General features: G+C 39.6%; 1 protein-coding gene across 5 annotated transcripts in view; it reads left to right on the top strand.

Moving 5' to 3' along the window:
- The window catches only part of caln1 (calneuron 1), a 58044-nt gene that overhangs the window by 13147 nt on the left and 28760 nt on the right, over positions 1-16137 (top strand). For 4 of the 5 annotated variants that reach the window (XM_082503386.1, XM_082503385.1, XM_082503384.1 and 1 more), the window contains 2 exons: positions 4160-4303; positions 11631-11743. In XM_082503386.1, coding sequence (XP_082359512.1) covers positions 4160-4303; positions 11631-11743 — 257 coding nt within the window. The remainder of the gene's footprint in view (positions 1-4159; positions 4304-11630; positions 11744-16137) is intronic. The other variant, XM_082503383.1, reaches the window with a different exon arrangement.

The raw sequence follows: 16137 nt of genomic DNA, 5'->3' as shown, positions 1-16137 counted from the left end.
GGGTGGTGCAAGAAATTCTTCCTGGCTCTTCTTTCACAAAGCATGCTGAGTTAGAGCAGATGGCAGGAAGTCTACGGGTAATTTAGAGTTCCTTCAGCCAACCTGAAGAGAGACTCAAAGAGACACACAACAAACATTTCCAACTCCAGTGGGATAAAAGAAGCTGTTCCCACTTCTGTTTTCTACGAGCACCAGGACAGTTACCAATAGGGAAGAAACTGGTTGTGCAATTAGCGCGGAGAGTACCTGATGTATAGTTCTTGCATCCTGCAACAAACACAAAGAATCACACATACAGTCACACAGTTTTCAATAAACAACTCATCTGAGGAGGAGCTTGGGGAACTGTCCATGGTGCTGCCTGTGTTTTCCTTTACCCCAGTCACACTGGATAACACAGTACAGAATCCAATACTTAGTCATTAACACAGCACCAAACTCTAATAATAAGAGTTGTTGTTGTTGTTGTTGTTGTTGTTATTTAAAAACGGTTAAAATTATAATTTAAAGTCAGGCAGCCTCTGAAAAATGTCTTCAGACATTTATCTAACAATGTAATGTTCATTCATTGTGTCTGCATCAATCAGTTATTTTATTCTCTCTGAAAATTGAAGTCAAACTGCACTTGAGGTATTATAAATATACCACTTAATTGTTTAATAATGTTCTTTAAACAATCCCACAATCCAAATCAGGCCTTTTGAGATTTCAGAAACAAAAAACATAATAAGAATTAGTGAAAAAAAAAAATGAAGGTACAAATGAATAAAATCGGTTTTCTATGTAACACAAATATACAACAATTTGTTAACATTAAAAATACTTAAATACATTAAAACAAATACCATTTTAAAAATACCCATGTAATACTGTGTTGGGGGTATGAATATAAGACCTCTCTCTAACACAGGGAGACAGGCATCTGCTCACACACACTCACACACACACACCCACACACACACACACACCTACACTTACAACTAATTAGAATCATAAATCAATCATTTATGCATGAGGTACACTGCAGGCAAACTAATATGTATGCCTTTGATGTGATGGGTTGTTAGCATTTGTGTGTGTGTGTGTGTGTGTGTGTGTGTGTGTGTGTGTGTGTGTGTGTGTGTGTGTGTGTGTGTGTGTGTGTGTGTGTGTGTGTGTGTGTGTGTGTGTGTGTCCTGGGACACATTATTTCCAGAAAAGTGTCTCGTGTTCTTGCAAACGATGATGATGTTTTACGTGCTCAGGACCAGCTGGTTGGGGAAGGAGTAGCGTGCCATTTTGAAAAAGGTCAACAGGGACAAAATCCTCTTATTTATCTACAGTTGGCACTCTTCTTTGCTTAATGGCACAATTCATTATTTACACACCATTTATCCTTTATTATTCCCAATCATTTGCGAGAAGATAAAATGCTTTTAGTGTGTTGCTTTGCAAAGCAGTTAATTGCAACACAATGTCATTTATTTAAGACTTTTTTTTTCTTTCTCATTTGTCATTAAAATATTTGCTATCATCCAACCATTTTTTGATTACTTTTATGCACTTGTGAGAATATTACAAAAACAAACACTAGCTACCATCAAATATACATTTTGTTTGCAGGGATTTGATTCTGAGTCTCGGATGTGATGTAAACTGATTGTGACTGTTTTTTATTGTTGTTGTTGTTGCTTCCATAGTGATTTGGTAAATGTCCTCTGCTTTTACATTTCCTGGGAAGGATTGGGTTAAACCATGGTAAATGGCCTGCATTTTTGTAGCGCTTTTCTAGTCCCTAAGGACCCCAAAGCACTTTACACAACCAGTCATCCACCCATCCACACACTGGTGATGGCAAGCTACATTGCAGCCACAGCCACCCTGGGGCGCACTGACAGAGGCGAGGCTGCTGGACACTGGCGCCACAGGGCCCTCTGACCACCACCAGTAGGCAACGGGTGAAGTGTCTTGCCCAAGGACACAACGACTGAGACTGTCCAAGCTGGGGCTCGAACTGGCAACCTTCCGATTACAAGGCGAACTCCCAACTCTTGAGCCACGATCGCCCCCATAAACCATCTACTGTGCTCTCCCGTCTCAAATTATTCAGTGCTCAACAGCGTGCTCATGCATGTCATGCAGTCATAGTGTTCTTCAGAGAAGTGACATTCCTCTTCTATTTAAAAAAAACACCAGACGCCTGTCCGTCTCTCTCCCTTTTCTTACCATGCATCCTCTCTTATCTGTAGGCACACTTATGAAATATGTATTTATTAAAGCACAGTGAAGCCTGCTGACTTCTTTTACTGATGGCTTGATCACACATCAAGCAGTTACTGAACCAGCTGTGTAAAAATAAGGCATTTTTGTCTCTGGTCTGAGAATTGGTGAGCTCAGCTTCAGTTGCTCAGATGACTAAAGAAGTCATTTGGATGAGTGATGAAACGTTTCTCCTACTGAAAACGGTACTTCCAGATAAATGGTATTGAATATGCATGTTCATTATCAATTTAAAGCTTTCTCAAATCATTCTATAAAGCAGAAACAGTTTTTATATGACGAACTTATTCTCTTATCAAATGATGTGACCAGTGTGGGAAGCCGCATCTAGGAAGTCACCGGGTAACATTTTGGGGTTTCTGGTGTATCTGGGTCAAGATTTTCTGATGGTCACTGTGTAAGAATGCAGATCCACTCATCCCTTGTCTTCACTACACTGTCTTCACTGCTTTACTACACATACATTCACACCTGTGGCTGTGGGAATAAACTTTTTTTTCGTTCTGTGATGATGAATGGTCCATTAACAGTGCAAAATTTTTACATACCTTGTGAGTTTAAAAACACTGTGCAATGATAAACGGTGGCGACAAAAGTAGTCCTTCTCTGACTGTATGTTTGCAGTCTTATTCAACAGAAGGCAAACTACACTGTAAAATGATCATTTAGCTGAATCAACATTGCTTTCAATCGCAAAAGGAGCTGAACGTTATACACGAGCTTCACCAAATTGGTATTTTCAGTTTTATTATTCCCCTGTAGTTTATCTTCCCTGCTGTTACATGTATTCTCATAAGCACTGGTGACTCGAACAGCCAGAACATACTAAACCACACTACAGCAAAAAACAAGGCTTCAGTGTTTATTAGGCAACAACAAAGAAGGATGTTTAGCAGGATGGGAAGATGAAAATGTGTTTTTCTCTTATCTGTTGAATAGCATAGGTAGGGGTGTTATTCTACACAGTAAATGGTTCTATCGACTGAAGGAAAAATCCAATATCCTAAAGGTCACAAATTTAACGCTTATAAGGGACGAAAAGCAGTGAAGCAAGTCCCACTCTAACTACCTCTTTTAGCGTAGCTTTGGATGATTGAAGCAGACCTAATCTGCTCATTTTAGATTTTATGTTTTTATTCTTGGAGTCGACATAATATACAGTTAAAAATAATAATAATTTGCCTCATAATCGGCCTCAGTGCAGTTCTTAAGTTCATTCATTGACTTAAATGAACAATTTGAATGCCTTTTCTTTCCCACTTTGAGCCAAGTTTCTCCTGATTGGCTGCCCCTCATAGACAGAAGGTTTAAATAGAAGGTGGATTCAGCTTTTCTGTTCACAGCCAGAACTACATGTCTGCGTTGACCCTATTAGGGATATTAGAGCATTCTGAAGTGTGAACCTTTGGCTCAAATTGATTTCTTTTTTGTGTACATTCCTCAAAAAGCGCCAATCAAAGATAATATCATATACCAGCAGGTTACAGTGGAGAAGGTGAAATCATGAAAAGCTGAGGTGACAGTGGCTGTGACAGCAGGTGGAGAAAATGAATCAATGGTCTGAATTGATCTTGTTAACTTGAGGCAGTGGTGCGAGACCAATTGCATCATACAGCCCAAAGCTAGGTCAGACAGGAAGTAAGGGAGAGGGAAGAAGATAGAGGAAGGACTGTGGATGATGATGATGATGATGATGAATGAGGTGAAAGTTTGACTTCATTGAATGTATTGTGAAATAAAAGTCTCAAGAAGCATATCATTGCCAAAGAAAGGAATCCCAGAAATGCGAAAGACCAAGAAAAATAACTACGCTGAACAAGTGTTTGATTCCCCAAACTGGGAGCAGGAGGGGTAAGCCCTATTTATAGATGCTGAGTCGATATCCTGTTTGTCTTGGCAGAGATCAGAGAGGCGTTTAAGGTGCTGGATCGTGATGGAAACGGGTTCATTTCCAAACAGGAGCTGGGCATGGCCATGCGGTCTCTGGGTTACATGCCCAGTGAGGTGGAGCTGGCCATTATCATGCAGAGACTAGACATGGATGGTGAGTCACATGTACACACACACACATGTAAAAATGCTCTGTGCAGTGCAGAATGGGATCTTCCCTCATGTGTTGCATAATAAAAATGTACACACCGTCAGTTTTTATTGTCTTATCAACGGGTAACTTCACAAATATCTACGGTAAACTGCAATATTTCTCTGTTCACTCTTTAGGCTTCAGATGCACTGATTACATCTCCCACCGTCTCATGCATAAAACATTTATTCATGCCTGCATGACTTTGTACTATTCTTGTTTTCAGCTACTTGCTTTATCCTCTTGACACATTGAATTATCAAAGTGAAATTGATGCCCAAGGAGAGCAAAGTAAATGAAGAAATTTGGAGATTAATCAAAAGTATGCATGCGTGAGATGGGCATAGTTTTTGTCGGTTAGGTGGGTTTTCACAATGGTTGCCCAGCAAGTACAATTTGTATAATGTCATTGTAGTTCCTTCATAACTTGACAGTCTGGTGTGTGAAAGTACATTTAAAAAAATGCATTATAACAACAACATGTATAAGATTCTTGCAACATAAAGAAATTAGCTGAGTTTTATTTCTGCAGCACTGTCCTCACCTGAGACATTTGAACTTTTTGTCCTCAGAGAGAACACTCTCAGCACCAAGAAAATACAAACTTAAGCTTTCTCTTCTTTTGCACAGAGCATTTCTGCCAATACGGTCGTCTACGTTAACTGTGACTGACATTTAATAAAGGGTAGACTCTTAAAATTATATAAAACTGGGATGGGAAAATGCAATATGCAAATGTCAGATTGCTGAAAAAATATTCACATTTTTCATGTTTCTATCAGAGGCTTTGATAAGTGCTTTTCAGTCTCAGAAAGAGTGGAATACTATAAATGTTCAAGGCTGAATATTAAAGTTTAAGAAGTTAGACTGCCTTTATGCTTCTGACTCATCCACCACAGAATCCCCGGAGACCCTAACTGCTGCTGTGCCTCAGGGCCGGATCTTGTTGCATCGTCTGCCGCAACCAGAAGTTGAGGTTACTTTTGTCACAGCAGCTTTTGTCACCAACGTCCAGAGCTGTTTGTTTATTTATTCCCTTTCTTGTCATTTATCTTAGTGTATTGAATCTGAGTTTGCTGTGGTTTCAAAAACCTCTTTTAATCAACTAGGTCAATTTGTTTGTATCGATAAATGTCTTTAGCAAAATACTGGGGATTTTTCTTTATTTGGGCAGTATTGAATGCTGGAGCTGGCTGAATACAGAGTCAGGATACAGTCTAATTTTGAAAATGAACATAGAATAAGGTAACTCGGATCAAAAAAGAGATGGCACTAATGCAGGAGGCCAGTAGGAGGTAGGTTGTGTTTCCAAATAGGCTTAAAACATGGAACTGTGGAGTACTGGGAGCTTAACTGGAAATGTTATGGGTATTGTCATCTGCCAACACACACATCAAATCCTGCATGAGCTAAATGACCTCAAAGAAACACACAGTGCACAAACAAATATAAGAAAAAAATTCAGCACATGTTGTTTGAAAGAAATTATTTTGCAATTCAGCAATTCTCTTCTCGTGTGTATGTCCAGCAATGTATTGATGAAGAGCGTCAAGGGGGCGCTGAATGAGGGAGAGTAAGGGTATTAGCAGATGAGTGGGAATGGATGATGGTGATTGTATCCTGGCCAGGTGGGCAGCTGTGAGGCTCTTTCACAGCCATTGATTCTTTGCCCAGCTGCCAACTCCAGCTGATCTCCAGAAGATACTGATCGGTTATGTGTTCTGCTTCTCTCTTCTGCCAAACCAATCCATGTGATAGTTGCTGAGCTCTGTTTGCCCTTCATGCAGAGGTGTGACTCCTCTTCTTTGTTCCTAATCACAGCATTGCACCAGTCTTTGTTGTTCACTCAGATTACACTTGTTCTTTGTTGTACTGATAATGGTCATGTCTTCAATCTGTCAATTCTGAATACCAACATTTGCTTTTATTCCCTCCTGTCATTTGCCTGATTTGTTATCTTTACAGTGAGCAGGATTCTGCATATTTCTTTAATAATTCATTGTTCTGTTTCCAGCTGAAATGAAATGCTTGGTTGTGACATAACACAGGAAGAAACTGTTCAAAAGCAGGTGGCTTGGGCTATGACAGACACAGAAAGTGACTCAGTGACTTTGTGCATAATGTTCAGCTGTCAGAAACTGCGGATACATCAAAATGGGAGCTGAGATGCAACTGTGGTTGTTGTCATTCAGTTTGCACACGAGTTTTTATCTGGTTTATCTTCTGTAATGGAAGTAAAAAGTTTGGGTGCTACTAAAACAACTGAACTAATGCATGTGTTAATGCACGTTGTAGAAGTATTCATGCACACAGGCTTGGAATTACATAAACCGATACAACAATGTAGCAAGAAGCAAACTGAACACATTGTTTCCCAGAGGAGCTGCCTTCCTGACAGCACCACTGGGGAGAAACACCTTCTTAGAAGTGGAGGGAATAAAATGTACAACACTGGGGTAAACTATTTAATGCTCGCTGTAGTAATATGCACATAAATCAGTGGATTTTGTGTGTATTGCTAAATCCTGAGATTGTTCATAGCTCCGCTTTCTCACACTGGAGATAATTTTTTTAATGCCCTTAATTTTTTTTTACTGTTTTCAATTTCTGCAGGTTCATGCTTTCTTTTGGTTTTCAGACATTAAAGCTCTATATTCTTTATAGTTTTCTTTAAGCGTGTTATTTTTGGCTTTTTCGTGTTTATGAGGTTTTTGTTGTCTGTACCTTTTTTAGTTCTTGTTGATACCTTTTGTGTTGCCATTGTGTTTCTTCAATTTTGTCTCCTTGTGTCAAGTTAGTCTTGTTTTTCTGTTCTATTTGGTTGTTGTTGGGTTTTACTTCCTTTGTCTTGTTTTCTATATTCGTTTTAGCTCTCCTCCCACCTTTTACCTCTCCCCTTGTTATCTGACATTATGCACACAAATCAGGCATAACACTGTGACCACCTCCCTAATATTGTGCTGGTCACACTACACTAGACTCCTGAAGATGTGTTGTGTATCTGGCACCAAGATGCTGGCAATAGATCCTTTGAGTCCTGTAAGTTATGCGGCGGGGCTTGATCAAACTTGTTTGTCCAGTACATCCCACAGATGCATGATTGGATTGAGCCTGGGAAACTTTTGAGGCCAAGTCAACACCTGAAACTCACTTTTGTGCTCCTCAAACCATTTCTGAAGCACTTTTCCTTTGTGGCAGGGCACATCATCCTGCTGAAAGAGGCCATAGCCTTTAGGGCAGGGGTGGACAATTCCAGGCCTCGAGGGCGGGCATCCTGCAGGTTTTAGATCTCACCCTGGCTCAACACACCTGAATCAAATGATTAGTTCATTACCAGGCCTCTGGAGAACTGCAAGACATGTTGAGGAGGTAATTTAGCCATTTGAATCAGCTGTGTTGGATCAAGGACACATCTAAAACCTGCAGGACACCGGCCCTTGAGGCCTGGAGTTGCCCACCCCAACTTTAGGGAATACCATTCCCATGAAAGGATGTACATCGCCTGCAACAATGATTAAGTAGGTGGTAAGTGTCAAAGTAACATTCATATTCAACATAAATGGCAGAAGCCAAAGTTTCCCGGCAGAACATTCCCCAAAGCAGCACACTGCCTCGGTTGGCTTGCCTTCCTCTTATAGTGCATTTTAGTAGCAGGTATTCCCCAGGTAAGTACCCGACCAGCCACATGATGTGAAAGAAAACACGATTCTTCAGACAAGGCAATCTTTTCCATTGCTCCATGGTCCAGTTCTGATCCTCACATGCCCATTGTTGGTGCTTTTGGCAGCTGACAGGGGTCAGCCTGCCTGCAGCTATGCAGTCTCATCCAAACTGTAATACATTGTGTATTCTGACACCTTCCTATCAGAACCAGCATTGACTTTTTCAACAATCTGAACAACGGTAACTCGTCCGTTAGATCGGACCACACAGGCCAGCCTTTGCTCCCCACATGCATCAGAGAGCCTTGGTTGCCCATGACCCTGTCTCTGGTTCCCCACTGTTCTTTCATTGGGCCACTTTTGATATATGCTGACCACTGCAAACTGGGAACACTCCACAAAAACTGCAGTTTTGGAGATGCTCTGATCCATTTGTCTAACATTCACAATTTGGCCTGTGTTTAGACTCACTCAGATTGCTTGCCTTTTTCCTCCCCTGCTTCTAAGACATGAACTCTGAGGGCAAAACATTCACATGCTTCCTAATATAACCCACCTGTTAACAAGAGCCATGATAAAGAGACATCTTTTGTTATTGTTTTAGTGGTCACAATGTTATGCCTGATCTGTGTATATATTATCTCCTATTGTCCTTTGTCATGTCATCCCTCTTTGCGGTTTGTTTCCTTGCCCTGTGTGTTATGATTTTTGTACATTTTGGATTCCCTGCTCTGTGAATTGGATTACCTGTGAGTGATCAGCATTAAAGGTGGATTTTGCGTTTATTTTCTGTCTGCCAAGTTCTGCATTTGGGTCCACGATCTGCCTTCCATGCAGCAAATCCTTAAGAGTCACTTTAACTCACTTTTTAGTTGATGGGTTTCTGAGGAGCTGTCAAAAGAGAGCGGAAAGTTTTAAAAATGTTACATTTTTGGCATGACAGACAAATTGAGCAAACACAGAGAGGCAAAGATTTCAGTGACAAATTAATTTAAACCACATTTCTCAAAGATATCAGTCAAAAAAGAAAAGTTACCACCTATGTTCAGTAGTTTAGGCGTACTAGTTAAAAGTAGTAGGGGGAGGATTTTGGATTATTCCATAAGGTTTAATGTTTGTAGGTGTTATGGTTTGTGTGTTTAACAGTGTCTGTCCTACTTGGACCTCAAATAAAATTGACACAATCGTACGGGCATCTCAGGGCATCTCACATGGCCCCAAATGCCTTCAACAGCTAATTAACAGCTGACACAACCATTTAATGCAAGTTATTCCCCAGCTTACATTCTCCTTTTTCCTTTTTTATCACATTCTTTTACTATTTACAGCATTAAAAAGAAAATAACCTTCTAAAAAAAGAAAATAAAGGAAAACTTTTCTTTTAATTCTTTAAGCCCATCAGTTCGTTCCAGTAAATGCAGACTGTCACTCCTGGGAAAGCAGGTGGCTGAGTGGAGTGCTATTTTAGTCATTACTTCAGAGCTACTTTAGAATTATTCATTCTGAAGCGGTTTCCTTCATGCCCCCATGCTTTGTGAGGAGCTTCTTCATATTCCCTAGAGCAGAAAATATCCTAGGATTGCCGCAAACAGGTATTTAACTCGCTGATCATTCGTTCATTCATTTATTTTTTTCTGCCCACTTGATTTCCACTCTGGACCTCCAGGGGGGCTGCAGCCTCTGCAGTGCAGAGTGCACCTTGTGTGGGAGGTGCATGTTACAATATGGCATATGGAGTATTATGATTCATCTTTGGTATTGGTGGTGGTGTCTTTTTTCCTGAGATGCTTTAGTCTTACCTAGTATAAAAACAATAGTGGCGCTTTAAACAACTTCCCATAACATGTGTGTATACTAGTCTGTTCTAAATGTATGCATGATTGTTTTTCATCCTGTCTTACCTTGAACCCTTTCACCCAGTCCACCTTCACCTCTACTGTCATCCATCCATCTTCCAAGCTTGACATCCTCAAATCCTGATGTTGCTTCATCTGGCCTGTAGCCCTGCATTTGCCCTGCTGAATATGTATGGGCAGAAGTCAATGACATGTTACTGTGCCAAGCATCCTCCAGAGTGGGTGTCGCTATTGAAGGGAGTGGTAGGGGCAGATAGAGGTGTCCTGCATCAGTAACTTTCCACTGACAAGGCCCGATACTCATCTGCACATAAAGCAGGAGCAGGTGGGAAGAAGAGAGAAGAGCAATTAGTTTACAACAGTGACAGAGAAACACAGGACACAAAAAAGAAAAGAAAGACAAACTAGGTTTTGAAAGACCAAAGATGACAAAGAATTCAACGTGTTTTGTTGTTCAAAATCAACTTTCTCTTTATTTAGGTTTTATGTCATGCCTTTGTTCAATAGAACTGAATTCAGAGTGTGTCTGTGAGCAAATTTATTTGAAATCCGGAGACTGCAATTCTCTATGGGCTTTGGTGATTTTGTTTCCAACTCATCTCATTTTTCACAATTCCCATAACCTATAATGTGCAGCAACTATTGTCAGTGTAGGTTTGGGTCATTTAAACACTGAAACTATGAAACCGGGCAAACGCTACAGAGGGAAGATAATGAAACCCTGCTGGGGGTTTCATTATATAAGACAAAAAAGGCTATACATTTAAGGGCATTCAGCTGGATCAATATAAAACTCTGATCTGTTTGTTTGAATTGTTCCCGTCTTCAAAGTTTTGATGCTTTGTTCTGGCAGTAGCTGTAACAACTATCAGCAGGCATCTGAGATCAGTGCTGCTGGAATTGATGTTCACGGCAGGACTCCATGTTTTGAGTGATGAAGTAGCTGCAAACTTTGATCTGCTCCACAGTCTGCATTATAGATCTAGTCAGAACTCAGTTTTTTTTCTTATGTCTCATCTCAATAGTAAATGTCATATTGAACTGTGTTATTTGAAGCATGCTGGCTCAAATAATATAGGGCGAAGACAGCGCAGCATCCAGAATTCTGTTTATGGTGGAACAACACTTTCTCCCACACATTGTAGAAACCTTTTGAATCTACAGAGGCCTCAAGACTGTCTATACATTCACTTTTTTCCAAGAGGCCAGTCAAACTGGCCACATTCTTAATAATGCATAAATTAACTTTGTATTTAAACTGTAAAAACTGCACCCTCCACATGCTTTTTAATGAAAAGGAAGTTGCTGCATAGATCAAAATTTATTTTTTCTACCAGGCTGTAAATATGTGTATTTGTCCTTGATGTAAATATGTAAAAATTATTTATGTTTCTGTTCTGTGTCTTGTGTACTGTTAGTTTGTATATGTGTCTTCTTGCTGCTGTTACACCCAAATTTCCCCTTGTGGGACAATTAAAGGATTATTCTATTCTATTCTATTCTATTCTATTCTATTCTACTATATCTGCCACAAGTGGCCATTAGAGGAACTGCACTTGATTTTTCAGCTCCACAGGTTCCTGCTTACTAATAACTGCTTTCCTTTGTGCATCTGCAGCTCACAGAAGAAAAATAAATCACATTATAGGATAGAAAACAACTAACGATGATGGATTTTATTATTGGGAAAATTTTTAGATGTTTGTTAGATGACAAATGCCATGAGTGCTTCGTCATTGATCAACAATCTGTCCTCTCTTTCACCATCAGGGGACGGGCAGGTTGATTTTGAGGAGTTCATGACGATTCTTGGTCCCAAGCTCCTCTCATCTGAAACAAGAGAAGGCTTTCTGGGCAGCACAATCGATACCATCTTCTGGCAGGTAAATCTTGATTCTTTTTTACCTTTATTCTCTGTCACACATCTGTTTTGTTACCACTTCTGAGTCATGAAATGAACTGGATGTGATGATGAGACAGATGCTATATGTCTGAGCTGAAATATAAATGCAGCATCATTCTTCTACATCTTTGTTTTAACTGAAAACCAAGGAGCAGGATTTTTAAATCTGTTTACAAAAAAAAAGCTGCATGTTGGTCCAGGAATGCTGTCCTCAGTCTACTGTTCTCAGCCTCCTGTTATGTTGCGGGTCAGATTGACCCAGAACAGAAGAGATGTCACATGTCATCTGCATCACTAAAGGAAATGAAAAAAATCAAAATTATACAAGAAAATTGTAAAATAATCAATGCCAGGGTTTCTCACACTTTTGGATGAGTAAACATGCACGGGTCAAATTGACCCAGGAACATAATTGGTGTTCCTGGAAACCAACATAACAGGAGGGTTAAAAAGTGTGGTCGAGTTTGTCTGGTTTCCTCTAGATCTCTCACATTACATTACATGATTGGTTACTGCATCATTACGGCGCAAATGATGACCAACTGAAAAGGTACATTTTAATTTTAGTATTAAAGAATTAAAAAATAACAAAACACCAATGCCAAATTAACCTAATTACACTAATTAACTGTACTATGAAAGCAAAATAGAGCTCATATATATTCTACATCTTTAATGAAGCTGTGCAGAGTTTTAATTATTTTTGTTCTTACGCAATCAACTCTGTGAATATATTTTAGATTTTATGTTCCCGAAAAAGAATATTTGTGTTAAAGTGACGACATCCTGGAGCAGCTAAAGTGTGACGTGTCTTCTGTGCACTAATGGATTCTGCAGTGAAATACAGTCTTCTGAATTTAACTCCATTTCCAGATTTTTTCAATCCTTTTTTGAAGGGCAGTGCAAATATATATCCATCCATCCATCCATTCGCTTCCGCTTATCCTTTTCAGGGTCGCGGGGGGCGCTGGAGCCTATCCCAGCTGTCATAGGGCGAGAGGCGGGGTACACCCTGGACAGGTCGCCAGTCTGTCGCAGGGCTGCAAATATATATATATATTATATATACTGATCTCCGTTGAGTTGTACTGTGACCGACTCACAGCATAAAGGGGTTTCAGAATCTGAGAACAGTAGTAAAAAATGTCTGAGTAAAATAGTTTTGCTTTGAGTGAGCTAGAGTGTTTAACACACACAGACACACAATAGAATGGAGGACAGAGCCTGAATGGGCATGTAGACAAATCTGGTATGTGTGAGAGAAAGAGCAGAGCATTTGGCACTGATAGTAACACTTGGCAAGCCTGCCCCCCTGATGTAATCATCAGCTTGACCCAGGCTTTTTCTCAGGGGAATGAGCTTATGGTTTACACCGTGAGGACACAAGTCTTTAGAGGTATGAGTGCAGGACGGCAAATGTACTGCCAGCCACATTTGGCCGATGCAGTGACCTTGGCTTGTAAAGAAGAGCGGTTGGCTTGAAACAGTGTGTTTCTTTTTTTTTTTTTTCAACCCCTCAAGTAAAACTGGTTGTGGTTTACGGTTTGTTACTCCTGCACTAATAAACCCACATTTCAAGTCAAGACGAATGCCCAGACGCAGAAATCAAACACCTCATCAAATGTGTGGAGCACATTCAGAGGGAAAATGCACTGCAGACCATCTTTTATCATAATTATTTCTTCACTCACCTCACAGATGATTACTTGCTTGAGACATTACAATTTTGTGCCTAGTTTATTTTATTGTTAATAGTGTATAACTGAGCCTTATTCAAAGAATTTGCTTCAGTGTTCCTCTTTGAATACATAAGTGTTTTTTTCCTAATTATTAGAATATTGGAGTAGATGTTGAATTTTTTACCTTGCATCCTAGTACCAGGGTGTTAAAAGTGATTTTTATGAAATATCTCAATAAATCTTGCATCCACTCTGCAGACAGTAACATGCAGTGTTTTGTGTTTGGTGGGACAATTGAAAAATGAAAATGATCTTAGCAATGCAAGTATGCATGGAGAAAAATAACACTATCGGCTCAAAAGCCTTCCCATCAGTTCAGCAGACGCTGAATAAACCATCAGCTGAGACAACTCATGCTGCTGGCTCATTATGTCCCACTCATTAAGATTCAGAATCAGCACTTCAAATCAACAGCTCTTACATGCTTAGAAAAATGCAATTCCTTTGTGGTCGTAAACAACAGGATAAAAAAATATATCACATTCATTTAAAAAAAAAAGAAAGAGAGAGAGAGAGACAGGGAGACAGTAGAAATGTTTTTTTTCCTTCTTGCTGACAATGATGCTTAATGCATTATAGTTTTACTCGCTGAAGATGCACAATTCAGTGCCATTAACAGGAAAGAAACATAATGACTATGTGAAATGTGAAAGATGTGGTAGAGATGAACCAAGAGCACATTATGAGTGTTTGTTGGTTTTTACTGCAGTAAAAATAGGCTGTTGAAGAAAATAACATCTGTTGTTTCAGCCCAACCATATTTCAATAGAAGTTGTTGGAGACAAAACAAATGCTAAGGAGAGTTGGTGTCAGATATAAACTGTAATCTTTAGTTCCAAATTAATGCTAGCTGTGGGCATCGGGCGTAATGTGCAAATTGTCAGAGAATGCAAAGTTTTTAGCCATAATAAGCTTTTTAGTCGAATTCCATCCATTTTTTTTACCTAACTAGAATTGCAGGATGTTGGAGTCAGTCCTAGCTGGGCGACGAGCAGGGTACAGCCTGAACATGTGTAATACAAAGACGCTGACAGCTGTTCACACCAACAGCTAATTTAGAATCAACCTAATATGTTTTCAGACACGTGAGAACATGCAAACTCTACACAGCGGACCAAGAGGTACAAACCCATGGTATAAAATGACATTGCTAACCATTTCATTATGGTGCCAAGGTAAAGACCTTAAAATATTATGCAGCACAACCCAGTCTGGCAGAACCAGACTGAGGGAAGATGGTTAAGGTCTACAAAAACTAGAATGATAGGGAAGTCAAGAGAGGAGAGCAAAGACTAAAAAAATAAGTAATAATAAAACAAATAAATGATATAGTAAGTCAGTCAGCTAATATGTAATTTTTATTTTCCCCATAATGGTAACTTAGAGAAACTGGCACAAGTATAGTTCAGGAAACAACAAAGTAAATATAATACTCCACTACATTAGGAAACGGTATACTGTATGTGCAAAGTTGGGCTTCAATAATGACATTCATAATTCTCATCATGACATAAAACATTTTAAATTTTCAGTAGCTTTTAAAACCGTTGAATATATAACAGTTAAGAATAATTTCAATGATATAGACTCACAGCTGCAGATTTGTCAGTTTTATATCCATGAGGCAGATTCCCCAAAGCTCTGTTGAATGGAGATCTGTAGAGGTCATCTAAGTACATGGAGCTCATGCAGAAGAAACCAGTAGGAGGTGATTCGAGCTTTGTGACATGGTCCGCTAGTTTGCTAGAAGCAGTGATCAGATTGGTACACTGTGGTCACAAAGGGATAGTTAGGTTTCACCATTTAAACGATGCTCACATGGTACCAAGGGGCCTAAAGTGCCAAGAAAATACCCCCCACACCAGTAGACCATCAACAGGATGAACCGCTAATAATAGACAGGATGGAGCCATGCATTCATGTTGTTCATACTCAATTCTGAGGCTATCCTCTTAATGTTGCAGAATAGCTCGAGACCCATTAGACCAGAGACCGTTCAAGCCCATCTGCTTGAGGGTTCAACATGTTGTGTGTTCAGAGACATACCGTGGTTGTAATAAATGGTTATTTGAGTTGCTGTTGCCTTCCTATCATCTCAAAGCATTTTCACCCAGAGAACTGCCACTGTCTGGATAATTCCTTTACCTCATTCACTATAAACTCTGCACATGGTTGTGCAGGAAAATGCCAACAGATCAGGAGCTTCTGAAATAATCAGACCAGCCTGTCTGTCAACAACAAGGATGTTATGCTTACCTTTCTTACCATTCTGATGTTCCGTTTTACATACTTGCACTGACCATGTCTACATGCCTAAATGAACTGAGTTGCTATCCTGTGATTGGCTCCTTAGACATTTGCAGAGAGTTAAGAGCCGTTGAAGAGAGGTACATAACAAAGGGGCTGGTGAGTGTAAGTTCAGGTATAACAGTGATGTCTGCAACTGAATAGAAATCTTTAAAATCTTTAGAATATAGTATGTAGTCCCATGGACTGGACCTGAGGAGTCAAGAAATTTGTTCTGCCTTTACAACCAAGTAAAGCAGTCTCTGGCTGTATAGTATATGCTTACTATATGTTTCCCAGAACCTTTCCCAGACATGCTTTATATAACTTTTTATAATTATGCTTATAA

Source organism: Aulonocara stuartgranti, assembly GCF_965226115.1.
Source record: "Aulonocara stuartgranti genome assembly, chromosome: 14".
In the NCBI taxonomy this organism is placed as follows: domain Eukaryota; kingdom Metazoa; phylum Chordata; class Actinopteri; order Cichliformes; family Cichlidae; genus Aulonocara; species Aulonocara stuartgranti.
Note: the sequence above shows the minus strand (reverse complement) of the source record. Positions and strands in the feature narration are given on the sequence as shown.